The 16,422-nt window shown below is 34.5% G+C and overlaps 1 protein-coding gene across 1 annotated transcript; it reads left to right on the top strand.

Annotated features, from left to right (window-relative positions):
• The first annotated feature begins 6,835 nt into the window (after nt 1-6,835).
• LOC107583342 (excitatory amino acid transporter 1-like) lies at nt 6,836-16,130 on the top strand. Its single transcript, XM_016269518.1, has 6 exons — nt 6,836-6,986; nt 7,725-7,972; nt 8,221-8,358; nt 12,602-12,806; nt 12,891-12,933; nt 15,835-16,130. The coding sequence occupies exons 2-6, from the start codon at nt 7,792-7,794 to the stop codon at nt 16,108-16,110; spliced, it is 843 nt and encodes a 280-aa protein (XP_016125004.1). The 5' UTR covers nt 6,836-6,986; nt 7,725-7,791; the 3' UTR covers nt 16,111-16,130.
• The last annotated feature ends 292 nt before the right edge of the window (nt 16,131-16,422 follow it).

Raw genomic sequence — 16,422 nt, 5'->3', positions numbered from 1 at the left:
GTCAGAACGATAGTCTATGAACGTTTCCTGTTTGCTAAGATTATGTTAAAATCATCACTTAAGATTCTTTTTAAGCTAATTTTACTTCATTAAGGTGGATCTGCTTCATATTAGTGCCGTTAACGTCTTTAGTTCCTTTTGAAGCTGACTGCTCAATATACGATGAACCACTCCCAAGTGTGTGAATTCGGAAGTGTCTTTTGTCTCCTTTTGATTCTGTTCCCCAAACGGCCTTGGAAAAAAACAGCCAGCTCCATGCTTTCAGAGTGACTTTCTTTCTTTGAACAACATGGTGTGAATATGGTTATGGGGGAGTGATTGCTCATGGTCACAGTGAGGTCATCCTGAGGTCATGTGAAGAGGGAAATGTTCAATCAAATTCACCAGAATCACAGGCCTGGAAATTCACTTTTGCCCTCTGAATGAACCACAGGAGTTCCATTTCATTAAATTTAAAAATAAAATAAATAATTAAATTTTTTTAATTTAAATATTTATATATATATTTTTACTTCATTAAGGTGGATCTACTTCATATTAGTGCCGTTAACGTCTTTAGTTCCTTTTGAAGCTGACTGCTCAATATACGATGAACCACTCCCAAGTGTGTGAATTCGGAAGTGTCTTTTGTCTCCTTTTGATTCTGTTCCCCAAACGGCCTTGGAAAAAAACAGCCAGCTCCATGCTTTCAGAGTGACTTTCTTTCTTTGAACAACATGGTGTGAATATGGTTATGGGGGAGTGATTGCTCATGGTCACAGTGAGGTCATCCTGAGGTCATGTGAAGAGGGAAATGTTCAATCAAATTCACCAGAATCACAGGCCTGGAAATTCACTTTTGCCCTCTGAATGAACCACAGGAGTTCCATTTCATTAAATTTAAAAATAAAATAAATAATTAAATTTTTTTAATTTAAATATTTATATATATATATATACACATAAAATATTTGTCTTCAAATGTATAAATAAATAAAATTAATAAATACATAAACATTTAAATGTTTTTTATATTTAGTTAATCTAGTTTGATTTCAGGTGTGTAAAGTTTTGCCAAATTATTCATTTTTTGGATCTGTATATATTTAGATATTAACTGGCTTCAGATAGTGGAGAAAATACATTTTTATTTAAACACAAAAATTAACATTTATAAAAAAAGTAAGTTTATTAGAATTTATTCGAATAATTTTGCAATAAATAACATATTAAAATAAATTGAAATGTAGTTAAATTTGAGTTAATCTAGTTTGTTCTCAGGAGGATAAAGTATTATGTAAAATGATTAATTTTTGTGATCTGTGTATATTCAGATATTAACTGGCCTCAGATAGGGTTAGGGAAAAATATGTATTTTTTATAATTTCATTAAAATTAAAAATGAAATTATAAAAATTAAAATAACATTTATTTAAAAACATGAAGTCTAAAATGTATTAAAATTCATTTTATAAAATTTTATTCAAAGAATAAAAATATAATATAGAAAATATTGATTTTAATCTAGTTTGTTCTCTGGAAAATAAAATATTATGCCAAAGATGATTCATTTTTGGATCAGTGTATATTCAGATATTGGCCGCGGATAGTAGAGAAAATTATTTTTTATTTAAATAATTAGAAATAACATTTAAACCATTATAAAATAACATTTCTTAAATGTATTCAAATTAAATTACATTGAACTAACTAAATAAAAAAGTACAGAAAATATATTGAATTAATCTATTTTGTTTTCAAGACAGAAAGAATAATGCAAACAAATTGTTTTCCAAATTAATCCAAACTCCAAATGAAATGGCATTAGATTAGTGTAAAACTGTAAACACATTCGACCACAGAACCACTCTTTGAGCAAGTATTTTGCATAAAACTCTCATAAATAAAGACACAGTGACATATATGGATTATTCTCTTCCTGCTTCCATTTTGATTATGGTGTTTTTTCTATATGAAGTTTAATTTTGTGAGGGCAAAGAGCCTCTTTGCACAAAGCGGCATCCCTGCGGACCTGCTGAATGCATGGTGAATGAGCAGAATCTCTGCTAATGGCTTGAATGGTTGCTGGGTGATAAGCCATTGATGCCGGCAGACACACTGAGTTTGCTCATCACAGTGGGTCTCTAAAAGCCCCTCAGCTCACAGAGACGCTGGAAAACCCTTCCTTCTGTCATCCTGACACTTTTATCTTATGTCAGCGATAGATTATAGCCCACTTTTTTTTGTCTAATGGTGAATAAAATGGTGTTTTAAAATACATTTAAAAAGAAAACATTTATAGATTTTTTTTCTTTCTCCTAGACAGTAATGCGACTGAATGGAGAACAAACTGAGATTTTTTTCTTCTGAGTAAAGACCCTAGTAGGTCTCACACATCTATCATGTAGACTTTCAGACGAATAGAACCACATACTAGCTCTCTTACTGTATATCAATAGTTTCTACAATCATTTCTTGTAGCTTACCAGCAATACCAAGGTTTTGGCATTTGATTAGATCCTGAAAAATTGTATTTTGTTCAATTTAACATTTTGAAAGAATTTTTGAAGATTTTTAGAACAAATTGTAGAGACTCAGGAACTCTGAGAATTTTTTCTAAAATAAAATATTTGTATTAAAATGTATTAAGGCAAATATAAATAAATAGAAAATTATTAATTAATTAAAATAACATTTATGAAATAAAATATTTGTATTTATTTAAATAAAATGTATAAATACATTTGTATTTAAATAAATAAATACATTAATGAATTAAAGAAAATAGTAATTAATAAATTAATTTTGGAACAAAGTGTAGAGATGCAGGATCTTCAAGAAATATATTTTGTTAATTTAATAGTTAAATAAAATTAAATGAAATCACCATATATGAAATAAAATATTTGTATGAAATATTACATATTTAAATAAATAAATAAATACATTTTGTAACTAAGTGCAGAGATGCAGGATCTCCCCAAAACATTTTTTGAATTAAATGTATAGTTAAATAAATAAAATAAAATAAAATGTATGAAATAAAATGTGTAATAAATAAATAAATACAAGTAGTAATATTTAGGTAATCTAGTTTCTTGATCTAGAGAATCAAGAGAATAAGTTATCATGCAAAAAAAAGGAAATAGATCTTGATAAAATAAGTTGTTGCTCAACATAAAAGCATCTGCTAAATGCTCAAATGCCATTTGTGTGTTTTTTGATCTCTTGGGGGATTTTAGATCTCCAGATATATGCACACACTTACATTTTCTGCAGTAATTTATTCATAAAATCTTCTTTAAAAATATTTATAACAATAATTTAGAAATTAAAGATGCCCTTTATAGTTTTTCACTGGCTCTTTAAAGTTTATGGGTGAACGTCAAGAGAAAATGTGCATGAAACAAGTGATATCAGATGCTTTGAGTGAGTTCAGCTGTTTCATATGGACTGTAAAACCAATACCTTCAGGCGCTGTGGCTCTATTCTACTCCATCCAAACTCTCAGACTCAACAAGTTCTGGGAACCCAGTGCACTCACCCAACTGCCCTGCTTCCCCAAAATCTACCAGTCTTCAAAACTGTAAGCAGAAAGGCTGAAAGCGTCTTTTGTGCTTCATCTCTTTTGTCTGCCGGGAAGAGAGAGGGAACGGGTGGGTGATGGGGAAGAGGGGGGTTACTGGTCTGGAAGTGTTTGGTCCAAATTACACATTCAAGTCGAGCACTGTTTATGATTACTCTCACAGAGACCGGACAAAAGCAGAGACATTCCAAGAGCCCAGTGAAGAGGACCAACTTATTCTGAGAAAGGACAGAGACCTAGGCCTACATCATAACCTCATTCACATGAACTCAGGCCTGGAGATACATGTAAAACCTTCATATGCCTCTGGGTCAACGAGCAATCAAATAAAAATGACACCATAAAATGGATAGTTTCAGGCCTGGATGCTGATTGGTCAATTCAACACTCCAGACCAGCTATAATTCACAATATCGCAAACGCGGCGAAAACAACTACACTACCATTCAAAAAGATTTCCTTTATATAGAAATGAATGCTTTTATTCATCGAACGTGTTGCAAAATATATACGTTTCAAATAAACGCTGTTCTTATGAACTTTTTTGTTTTAAAAAATCCACAAAAATATGAAGCTGTTTTCAACTGCGATAATAATACAAATACGATTATTAAGCACCACCGAATCAGCATATTAGAATGATTTCTGAAGGATCATGTGACACTGAAGACTGGAGTAATTAAGCTGAAAATTCAGCTTCGCATCACAGGAGTATTTTACATTTTAAAAATATTAAAATAGAATTTACAGTATTACTGTTTTTACTGTATTTTTGATTAAATAAATGCAGCCTGCATTAAAATCTTACTTTTATATAAAATAAAATATTTGATGAAAAACGTGTCCAAAATATTTTATAGGCTGTTTGTCACCCTATATTTATAGTTATTGTGCAATAAAATAAAATATTTTAAGGCAATTAGGTTTAAAATATTAGATGCTATTTTATTTATATTTGTAGCCTTGATGTTATATTTGCTGCACTGTGCAATCCAATAGAATAAAATACAGAGGTGTAAACTATTGGAGTAAATGTAATTAGTTACTGTATTTGAGTATCTTTTTGAGTACTTTGTAGTTGTACTGAGTATCAAAGATATTAGCAACTTTTACTCTTTACTCCACTACATTTGAAATGAGTGTTGCCGTTACACATTACATTTCGCATGGACCTAGCTTTTTCTGCAGCACTTTATTTCTGCTACAAAAGACGTGATATTGCCTATTACAGGTCACTGAAAGTACTGCATCTTGTGCGTTTTGCCCTTACTCACCCAAACTTTTCAACAAGGCTACTTTATGTGACTTAGCAAGTATTTGTGAATCAGAGGTGTTTTATAAATGAGATGAGGACATGACTGCAGCCGGCAATGAGGCCCAAACCAACACATCCACTGCAAGAAGGCTTCGGCTTTTTAATTTTACTTCACATTATTTTATTTATAGCTTTTTAATTTTACTTCACATTATTTTATTTATTCATTATACTGAAGAGAACTTTTGGAAAGATATATATTTTTTTTTTGTAATTTTGAGGTGTTCAGTTTTCTTTTGGTTTTAGAAAATAAACGTGATTGCTCTCCTCACAAATCAACTCTTTCCTGTTTGTGTTTCATGCTCTCTGTGCCTTGCCCTGGACTTTTATGTCACTTCCTGTCTCCCGTGGTGTTTGTAGTCAGTTTGTAGTCCGTTTGTTCATTGGTTCCCCTTAATTAGTCTCCCCAGGTGTGTATTATCTTGTTAAGCTTGTTAGCCCCCTGTGTATATATAGCCCTAGTTTTTCTTTAGTTTTTTGTGATATATAATGGTTGTCTTTTTGCCAGTCGTTCTGGTTTTTTTTTGTTACCTTTGGTTTATTGTTTGTTCTAGCTTTTCCATTAAATACCTGCACATAGATCCTTGCCTCTGCCCGTTTTCCCCAGCTTCTCTCCACAACGATACAGTTTTTCACTGGCATGTCTCCTTGACTAGTGCATCTTTGAGCCTATATTTAGTGTAAGTCAAATACTTGGGTACAGTTAAAATCAGATACTCTAAGACTTTTACTCAAGTTGTTTTGGAATTGGTGACTTGTAACGTTAGTGGAGTCATTTTCACTGTAAGGTATCTGTACTTTTACTCAAGTATGGTTCTTAGGTAATCTTAACACCTCTGATAAAATATGTCCAAAATATTTGGTCACCTGGTGTGACAAACCATTTAATTGGTATAAATCACTCCAAATGTAAATGACACAGACTGTTTGTGGGGCCTGTGGGAGAGAGGTGTGTGTGTGTGAGAGAAAGAACGCTCACCCCACAGGAAGTCCATCACGAGTGTCATCTGAAGAGTCCAAAGACCTGCCGAGAGCGTTATTCCTCGCCCTCCAAATCACAGAACGAGTTCGTTCTCAACCATTGAAACCGTCTCTCAGGATTAAATGTCAAACACGACGTGAATTCTGAACGCTTAGCGTTGGATGTCACAGAAACACGACTGGGGTTCACCTCATGTGTGCCCTCAAAGAAAGCTCGGAAAGTTGACAGCATTAGTACAAAATTAGCATCGGAGTGACGTTAATTAGCCTTTGAAACCTTTTTTTAATTGGTATATTCTAACAGTTTCATTTATTTTAATGTGAGAATCAAGCAAGAACCCTCCTGTCATTCCATCATGTACTGTACCACCACTGGGCCCCCCTTTGAAGTGTCTTGAGCATCTCCTATTTGGAGTTAGCAAGCAACAGCTCTGATAAAATATGTCCAAAATATTTTGTCACCTGGTGTGACAAACCATTTAATTGGTATAAATCACTCCAAATGTAAATGACACAGACTGTTTGTGGGGCCTGTGGGAGAGAGGTGTGTGTGTGAGAGAAAGAACGCTCACCCCACAGGAAGTCCATCACGAGTGTCATCTGAAGAGTCCAAAGACCTGCCGAGAGCGTTATTCCTCGCCCTCCAAATCACAGAACGAGTTCGTTCTCAACCATTGAAACCGTCTCTCAGGATTAAATGTCAAACACGACGTGAGTTCTGAACGCTTAGCGTTGGATGTCACAGAAACACGACTGGGGTTCACCTCATGTGTGCCCTCAAAGAAAGCTCGGAAAGTTGACAGCATTTGTACAAAATTAGCATCGGAGTGACGTTAATTAGCCTTTGAAACCTTTTTTTAATTGGTATATTCTAACAGTTTCATTTATTTTAATGTGAGAATCAAGCAAGAACCCTCCTGTCATTCCATCATGTACTGTACCACCCCTGGGCCCCCCTTTGAAGTGTCTTGAGCATCTCCTATTTGGAGTTAGCAAGCTCCTCCCCTTCTGAGATCCTGAGCATCAGGAGCTTCTTACTGGTGGAAGGTTATTAAATTCCCAGCACAGACTGGCTAACTCTGATCACTCAGGGCATCTCTCAGCACAAGAGCTCACTGGAAGCAGGTAAGCAGCTCTTCTCTCAGATACTTGTAGCTATGGAGCTTTTTTGGGGGGGGGGGCTGAGCACCATTAACCTGGAAATCAGATTTAATTATTATAAATGACAGTATTTGCATTCTGTAGAATTTAAATACACAGAGATTTATGTGGTTCACACTGAATTGGTGAACGTCAGCTACAAGAGCAAATAACTGTAGGTCTTATAAATTCATTTGTCATTTGTAGAGTAAAAAACTTAAATTGACATGAAATTTAGTTGCCTATAAAATGCAATATATAATAATAAAAAAGCTTTCATTTGCATAATATAATTGTATATCATATATATTTAAAAAGTGTGTATGAATATATTTCTTTTTTTAGTTTTTAGTAATAAAAATTCATTTACATAATTTTAACTAGATTACCTAATCATTTCAAAAAAAAATTTATTTCAGTAATTGAATTGCATGTTATATAGTTTAAATTATAAATATATTTATTTCAGTAATAAAAAAACCTGCCATTTACGTGGAATGTCCTTGCATTTATCATATATTTTAAAATATGCTTCGAATTATTTATGCTTATTAATGAAGTTATTTCCAATGAATTACACTACTGCATTTTTTTTAGGTTGCATTTTGGTTTTCCATAATTTTTTGCTGTCTTTCCCTTTAAATTTTAACTCAAGGATTTGTGATTTAGATCAGTGGATGTGCTAGATAGAGTTTGTCTCATTTTTTTCTTCTTCTTGTGTAGAGTCTCTTTTGGGTCACCGGTTCAGCCCAGCTAGTTTGATCGGAGTGTGTTGAGTGACACCGCCAGCATGACCAAAAGCACCGGGGAGAAGCCGCGGTCGCGCAATCGCGTGCAGCAGATCCGAGAGGGAATTCACCTGCGTTCCCTAAAGGCGAGGAAGAAAGTGGAGGACATCACTAAAGATGACGTAAAGAGCTTTCTGAGAAGAAATGCTTTTGTGCTCCTCACCGTTGGAGCTGTGGTCTTTGGTCAGTGCACCTGGTTTAGTGAAATTATTTTTCAGTTTAAGTTTTCAAGTATGAAAGTTTACTCTAACCATCTAAAGAAGTAATCTAACCTGAAGTTAGTGTCTTGGTCAAGGACACAAATCTACTGTACAACCTACCACCAGTTTGCTGTAAAGCCAAACATTATTTTGACAATGGATGCCTTTTGATTTATGACAGAAAAGAGTTTTCAACAGATCTGTGCATCTGAAATGCTTATTTTTTTCCAGGTATCTTGCTGGGTTTTGCTTTGAGGCCATATAAAATGTCATACAGAGAAGTGAAGTATTTCTCCTTTCCTGGTGAGCTATTGATGCGTATGCTGCAGATGCTAGTGCTTCCCCTTCTTGTCTCAAGTTTGATTACAGGTACGATATTTTATTGTTTTGATAATTTTTTTTTTTTTTGCCAAAAATGTGTCATGCAACAGTTTGACTGCAGATTTTAAATTAAATATGTTACAGCAATCTACAGCAATAACTGGGAACTTAAGTCATAAGTCTTAACTGAAAATCTGAACTCTTTATGGAAAGTATAGAAGAAAAAGGGGTGGAGCAACTGGCACAGGCCAAATGATTAAGAGGGTCCAATGAAATCCTCAGTAGTCTAGCTGCTCTTTGAGTTTGGGCTAATGGGATCCATCTATAAAAATGTTGTCCCAGGCCCTGAGAATTTAATTGACATGCTTATAATGAAAAAGCAAAACAGTGATGTGAGGACATAGTAAAATCAAGTCATTAATAGAATGAGAATGACATGAATTTGAAATTGAGGGAGTGGCTGGACTTTTAAACTAATTCTATAGGATGTGAAAGAGAAAAGGGATAAAAAGAAGCATGGAAAGGAAGGAAATTAGTGGCCAATTAATGACACAAAGCAGCTCAAGATTTAAAAGGCCTCAGAATTCAATGCATAAAGTCAATGTATGGGTATAAGACAATTAGTGACACAGAAAGACTTAACTCTTTCCCCGCCATTGATGAGTTATCTCGTCTTTTACAAGAAAACGCTTCCCCGCCAAAGACGAGTTTTTACGGCTTTTCGTGTTTTCACTGTTATACGCTCGGGGGCGCTATTACGCATCTTCTGAACGAGTACAAAACCTCCCGAACAAAATCACACCTGAACAGAACCGAGAAACTTGCGATCTCTTATGTAAACATGCATATGAAAAATAATGCGATCATCAGCAATAGACAGCATATAAATGAAAACTGCATAATGTTACAGAGTAAAATGTTGATCCAGGAAGTGGTATATGTCTCTGCAAGCTTTGGAGGTATTGATGGAAGCCATTAACTGGATTTATGCTTTGATAATCGTACTGAATATTATCCCGATGTAGTTTTTGATAAAAATTAGATTTTTCTCACCTTTTTGTTCAAATATTGCATTTTTTATGAAACCTAACTATATTCAAGCTAGAATATTCTACATTAAGCTAGAATAAAACAGATTTTTTTTGTTTAAAAGTAGAGGCTCTGATCTTTATTTTGGTGTATTGCATATTCAAATATTCATACAGCAAAATATACTGGAGGCCATCAAATTTGAATGAAAACCATCAAAATTGCTGGCGGTGGCTGGCTACTTTTTTCAAAAATGTTGGAGGGAAAAGAGTTAACATGGAGCTGATAGAACAGCAATGAAGTCTCCTTGTTTTTTTTGTTCAGATCTCATCAAACACTCAAAAGTAGTAGCAACTTTCACGGAAACAGGTGTTACAGCTGTGCCTCTGTGAAGCAAAGCATTACGCTGGGCACCATTTTCTGGTTTGTAGACAGTGACCTCTTTGTGCTTCTATTAAAAGTGGCAGTGAGAATGAGGCAGAGGTTGTAAAGATGAGTTCAGTCCCTCCTACCCCTGCTGCTTCACTTCATACACATAAAGGAATGAGAGAACTTCCTTCAGACTCAAACTCTGATTGGTTAGTAATAATAATAATGAATTAAATTAAATATAAAATGAATAACAAAATAATTATTGTTATTATTTGTTGGGCATTTTATTCTGTAATTGTGGCACACTTGGGTGTGAGAGGGGGCTGTTTTGTTTATTCACTTCTTTGTAACTGCACAACATGAGTCATTTCTTTAGTCTGATACAAGTGCATTGGGAGACTGTTTGCTGTTGCTGTGGAGACATAGAGAGGGTGGCATGACCGCTGAAACACGGGCAGGTGGAGGAATTTCCCAGGCCTGTCCGAGAGAAAGAGAGATGAACGAATGCTGATCAAGAGAGAGAAGTATGGTCGAGAGAGACAGAGTATGAACAGAGGGATAAGGAAGGAAATTAGTGGCCAATTAATGACACAAAGCAGCTCAAGATTTAAAAGGCCTCAGAATTCAATGCATAAAGTCAATGTATGGGTATAAGACAATTAGTGACACAGAAAGACTTAACTCTTTCCCCGCCATTGATGAGTTATCTAGTCTTTTACAAGAAAACGCTTCCCCGCCAAAGACGAGTTTTTACGGCTTTTCGTGTTTTCACTGTTATACGCTCGGGGGCGCTATTACGCATCTTCTGAACGAGTACAAAACCTCCCGAACAAAATCACACCTGAACAGAACCGAGAAACTTGCGATCTCTTATGTAAACATGCATATGAAAAATAATGCGATCATCAGCAATAGACAGCATATAAATGAAAACTGCATAATGTTACAGAGTAAAATGTTGATCCAGGAAGTGGTATATGTCTCTGCAAGCTTTGGAGGTATTGATGGAAGCCATTAACTGGATTTATGCTTTGATAATCGTACTGAATATTATCCCGATGTAGTTTTTGATAAAAATTAGATTTTTCTCACCTTTTTGTTCAAATATTGCATTTTTTATGAAACCTAACTATATTCAAGCTAGAATATTCTACATTAAGCTAGAATAAAACAGATTTTTTTTGTTTAAAAGTAGAGGCTCTGATCTTTATTTTGGTGTATTGCATATTCAAATATTCATACAGCAAAATATACTGGAGGCCATCAAATTTGAATGAAAACCATCAAAATTGCTGGCGGTGGCTGGCTACTTTTTTCAAAAATGTTGGAGGGAAAAGAGTTAACATGGAGCTGATAGAACAGCAATGAAGTCTCCTTGTTTTTTTTGTTCAGATCTCATCAAACACTCAAAAGTAGTAGCAACTTTCACGGAAACAGGTGTTACAGCTGTGCCTCTGTGAAGCAAAGCATTACGCTGGGCACCATTTTCTGGTTTGTAGACAGTGACCTCTTTGTGCTTCTATTAAAAGTGGCAGTGAGAATGAGGCAGAGGTTGTAAAGATGAGTTCAGTCCCTCCTACTGCTGCTTCACTTCATACACATAAAGGAATGAGAGAACTTCCTTCAGACTCAAACTCTGATTGGTTAGTAATAATAATAATGAATTAAATTAAATATAAAATAAAATGAATAACAAAATAATTATTATTGTTATTATTTGTTGGGCATTTTATTCTGTAATTGTGGCACACTTGGGTGTGAGAGGGGGCTGTTTTGTTTATTCACTTCTTTGTAACTGCACAACATGAGTCATTTCTTTAGTCTGATACAAGTGCATTGGGAGACTGTTTGCTGTTAGTGGCAGTGAGAATGAGGCAGAGGTTGTAAAGATGAGTTCAGTCCCTCCTACCCCTGCTGCTTCACTTCATACACATAAAGGAATGAGAGAACTTCCTTCAGACTCAAACTCTGATTGGTTAGTAATAATAATAATGAATTAAATTAAATATAAAATGAATAACAAAATAATTATTGTTATTATTTGTTGGGCATTTTATTCTGTAATTGTGGCACACTTGGGTGTGAGAGGGGGCTGTTTTGTTTATTCACTTCTTTGTAACTGCACAACATGAGTCATTTCTTTAGTCTGATACAAGTGCATTGGGAGACTGTTTGCTGTTGCTGTGGAGACATAGAGAGGGTGGCATGACCGCTGAAACACGGGCAGGTGGAGGAATTTCCCAGGCCTGTCCGAGAGTGAAAGAGATGAACGAATGCAGATCAAGAGAGTGAGAGAGTATGGTTGAGAGAGATGGAGTATGAACAGAGGAAATTGTGACGTGAGAGGCTGAACTTTAAAAGATGCTGAAGTTTGGGCCCCCAGGAGGACGAGAGGACCAAACAATGGCTGCTTTCTCTTTCTGCTCTGGGGATCAGGGCTGCAGAAAGGCCCCTGACTTGTTCCAAATTCAAACCTTAATTTGTTTTGGCAAGTCAAAGTCTTTTTGCTCCATTGACTTCTACAATGATTGCAATTAATCCTAAGAGACTTTTAAAGTCAAGCGATATAGTACTTTTCAGCTAAGTGAAGATTAAGTCTTGAATCTTTTGTCTTTCACAACCACCACATATCTTCATGTCTGTACAAATTCTGGTGAGATTTTTGCATTTAAGTATTGGTACAAGACCTGGGCTGCGTTTCCCAAAAGCATTGAGTACATCGTAGACCCATTGAAACCAATGGAGCTACGATCAACTTACGATGCTTTTGGGGGAAACAGCCCCCTGGTCTTCTCAGCAATGATGGTATGTGTAACCAAGTGTTTATTCAAATATGATTTGGATTCATTCTCATAGAAAAAAATGCTAAATTCTAATTCTTTCGGTCTAGGCATGGCGGCATTGGACAGTCGCGCCTCTGGAAAGATGGGCATGCGTGCAGTCATATACTATATGACCACCACTTTCATCGCAGTGTTCATCGGCATCATTATGGTTCTGATTATCCACCCGGGTAAAGGCTCAAAGGATGAATTCACTAAACAGCAGAAAATCGAGCAGGTCAGCCCAGCCGATGCCTTCCTCGACCTCATCAGGTAATGGACAGGTGTAGTCCATTGGTTTCTCCGAAATACTGATATGAACCAGTGACTTTATTCATTATATAAACTCTTTTGCAGAAACATGTTTCCTCCTAATCTGGTTCAGGCCTGCACTCAACAGGTGAGAATGTTTTTCACATGATCCTATTATTCAAAATTGTTTTTTTTTTAAATACCATCTTAGATAATCATAAAGATTTATTAAATAATATCTCTCTCTGTTGCACACATTATGAAAGCAATGGTAAAAAAAAAAGAACAACATTTTCTTGGCTAAAATCTTCATTACTAAAATAAAATAAAAATTTAATTCTTAAAAAGGTATTCAAAAAGGTATTTCCCTGTAACACAATGTTGTTTCTTTGCAAAAAAACAAGATAAAATACAATAAAATAAAAATATTTCAAAAAGAGAAAAAGAAAAAAAAACACATTTATTGAATTTTATATAAAATATTGTATACATTTTATTTTCATGTAACTAAATTGTGACAAAAAAAGCTTTAAAAGTAAATGTACTCTCCAACAGATGTGAATTATTTTTTTATTTTTCTGAGGGTAAAGATTTACAAAAATGTGAGGTGCATCATAGAAGAAGTTAAAGTTTGTTTTATTGGGTTATTCCTTAATTATTAACCACTTAATTGCCAATTATTAATTGAAAAAAAAAATTTGAATAAAGACTCTCATAGAGTAGAATATATGTGCATGGCGTAGAATAAGCGGTCATAGATATATAATATTTAGATATATATGTCATAGGAGTGAGCGTGACATTTTATCAAGTGTTTCCTAAATTGATTTAGCTTTTAATTCTGCTATTAACGAATAAAATGAAAAAATACTATATTGAAACACATTTTCCTGAAATGTATCATGGTTTCCTCTAAAATATTAAGCCGAACAACTGTTTTCAACATTGATAATAATAAGAAATAATTCTTGACCAGCCAGTCAGCATATGTAACCCTGGAGCACAAAACCAGTCTTAAGTCGCTGGGGTATATTTGCAGCACTAGCCAACAATACATTGTACGGGTCAAAATTATTGATTTTTCTTTTATGCCAAAAATCATTGGGATATTAAGTAGAGATCATGTTCCATGAAGATATTTAGTAAATTTCCTAACGTAAATATATCAAAACTTAATTTTTGATTAGTAATATGCTTTGCAAAGAACTTCATTTGGACAACTTAAAAGGTGATTTTCTAAATATTTAGATTTTTTTGCACTCTCAGCTTCCAGATTTTCACATAGTTGTATCTCGGACAAATATTGTCCTATCCTAACAAACCATACTCTAATGGAAAGTTTATTTATTCCGAAAAAAATGGACCCTTATGACTGGTTTTGTTGTCCAGAGTCACATATTATGATGATTTCTTAAGGGTCATGTGACACTGTAAATTGAAGTAATTATGCTGAAAATTCAGCTTTACCATCACAGGAATAAATTAAATTTCAACACATATTCAAATAGAAAATGGTTGTTTAACTGTAACATTATTCCACGATATTACTGTTTTTACTGTATTTTTATCAGATAAATTCAACCTTGGTGAGTTTCTTTCATTAACATTAAAAAATCTTACAGACTTTAAACTTTTGAATGATAGTGTATATGTAAATATTAACCATTATCATTTCAAAACCATAATAATACATTTAGTTTTTTGAATTTATTGGTATTTATGTATTAGGATTTCATTCATGAGGATGACTTGTTTTGTTTCGAATAACAACAATCATCCTCAAGAAGAATAACTAGATTTTCGTTGCTTGTCATGTAAGTACCTTACAAAAAGACATTCATTATAATTCACCACAGAAACGTCTCGTCATAATTTCACCTTACTATAAAAATAGATGAATTTCCTGTTTGTCTGAACAGAAATGTGCCCTGTGCATGTGTAGCTCATTGACATTTTGGGAACCGTTATTAAGAAGTGCTGCTTCTGAATCTGAATCAGTTTCTTTTCCACTCTTTGGTAGTCTGGTTTAAAATAAAACCGAAATAACAAACTTGAATGAATGTAAATGTATCTTTAAACACCATACCCTATTCCCAGGTATGCACCTATTGGTATCCTCTTTCTGATTGCAATTTTATATAAAATATTGTATACATTTTATTTTCATGTAACTAAATTGTGACAAAAAAAGCTTTAAAAGTAAATGTACTCTCCAACAGATGTGAATTATTTTTTTATTTTTCTGAGGGTAAAGATTTACAAAAATGTGAGGTGCATCATAGAAGAAGTTAAAGTTTGTTTTATTGGGTTATTCCTTAATTATTAACCACTTAATTGCCAATTATTAATTGAAAAAAAAATTTGAATAAAGACTCTCATAGAGTAGAATATATGTGCATAGCGTAGAATAAGCGGTCATAGATATATAATATTTAGATATATATGTCATAGATGCTCCAGGTTATGAAGTTCATGAGCAGTTTGGGGGGAAATTCTAATGTTTCCCTGTTCAGCAGGAAGTCAATTTATCATTAGATTTGATAAGACTTGTTGATATCTCAAAGGACAAAAACTTAAAATGTATCACTCTTGGATCCAAAATGTTTTTCTGGGAGGCCTTGAATTTATAATTATACCACTACTGTTCACAAGTCTTGACAACGTTTCATTTCTCCTCCTGCTGGCCCAAGCTAGTTAACTTAGCGTGTAAGGAATAGACATTTTCCATTTAGCATTTTGAGAGTCTGGCTTGAGTTCGACCCACAGCTGTGTTTGGACCAGCTGAGAGCTTTGGCAGAGCTGTAATGGTGCCACAGTCAGATATAATGGGACAGAAATGGCAAGATAATGACACTGAAGAGCCTGACAGTGGCTCACAGTCTGTCCGGACACACTCCGCAGGGACACCCTGCAGTCAACCAGATTTAAAAAAAATAAAAAACATATTTCACAAATATTGAAAAGAGTCTTTCTGTAGAAGTATTCTAGCAATCCAAATCGATCAGATTCTTGCTCATTTTTAAAACTACTTCTCTTCTTCCTCCTGTAGTTTAAGACACAATATAGCAAGAGGGTCATTCACGTGAAGATGATCGTAAACGATTCGATATTCAACCTAACTAACGCCACCCAGGAGATTGCCCAAGAGGAAGTGATCCCTCTCCCGGGCACCACCAGCGGGGTTAATGCCCTCGGGCTGGTGGTGTTTTCAATGTGCTTCGGCTTGATCATTGGGAATATGAAGGAACAGGGACAGGCTCTCAGAGACTTCTTCGACTCCCTCAACGAGGCCATCATGCGACTTGTTGCTATTATTATGTGGTGAGTGATTCCAGACACACAAACGGTGTTTAAAAAGTAAACTAGATTAAAAACTGTGTTGATGTAGCCTAAGGAGGTTTTTCCAATATCCGTTCCTTAATTTAAACTTATGAATTTACAATAAACTTAGAGTGAGCGTGACATTTTATCAAGTGTTTCCTAAATTGATTTAGCTTTTAATTCTGCTATTAACGAATAAAATGAAAAAATACTATATTGAAACACATTTTCCTGAAATGTATCATGGTTTCCTCTAAAATATTAAGCCGAACAACTGTTTTCAACATTGATAATAATAAGAAATAATTCTTGACCA

The sequence above is a fragment of the Sinocyclocheilus grahami genome, unplaced genomic scaffold (genome assembly GCF_001515645.1).
Source record: "Sinocyclocheilus grahami isolate Dianchi unplaced genomic scaffold, SAMN03320097.WGS_v1.1 scaffold53.1, whole genome shotgun sequence".
NCBI classification, from domain to species: domain Eukaryota; kingdom Metazoa; phylum Chordata; class Actinopteri; order Cypriniformes; family Cyprinidae; genus Sinocyclocheilus; species Sinocyclocheilus grahami.
The sequence above is the reverse complement of the archived record's forward strand: the minus strand, read 5'-3'. Positions and strand labels throughout refer to the sequence as shown.

Coding starts and splice junctions, on each gene's coding strand:
- LOC107583342 (XM_016269518.1), top strand. CDS start 7,792: ATGACCAAAAGCACCGGGGAGAAGCCGCGGTCGCGCAATCGCGTGCAG. Junction 7,973..8,220: donor CGTTGGAGCTGTGGTCTTTG/GTCAGTGCACCT, acceptor ATTTTTTTCCAG/GTATCTTGCTGGGTTTTGCT. Junction 12,934..15,834: donor TTCAGGCCTGCACTCAACAG/GTGAGAATGTTT, acceptor TTCCTCCTGTAG/TTTAAGACACAATATAGCAA.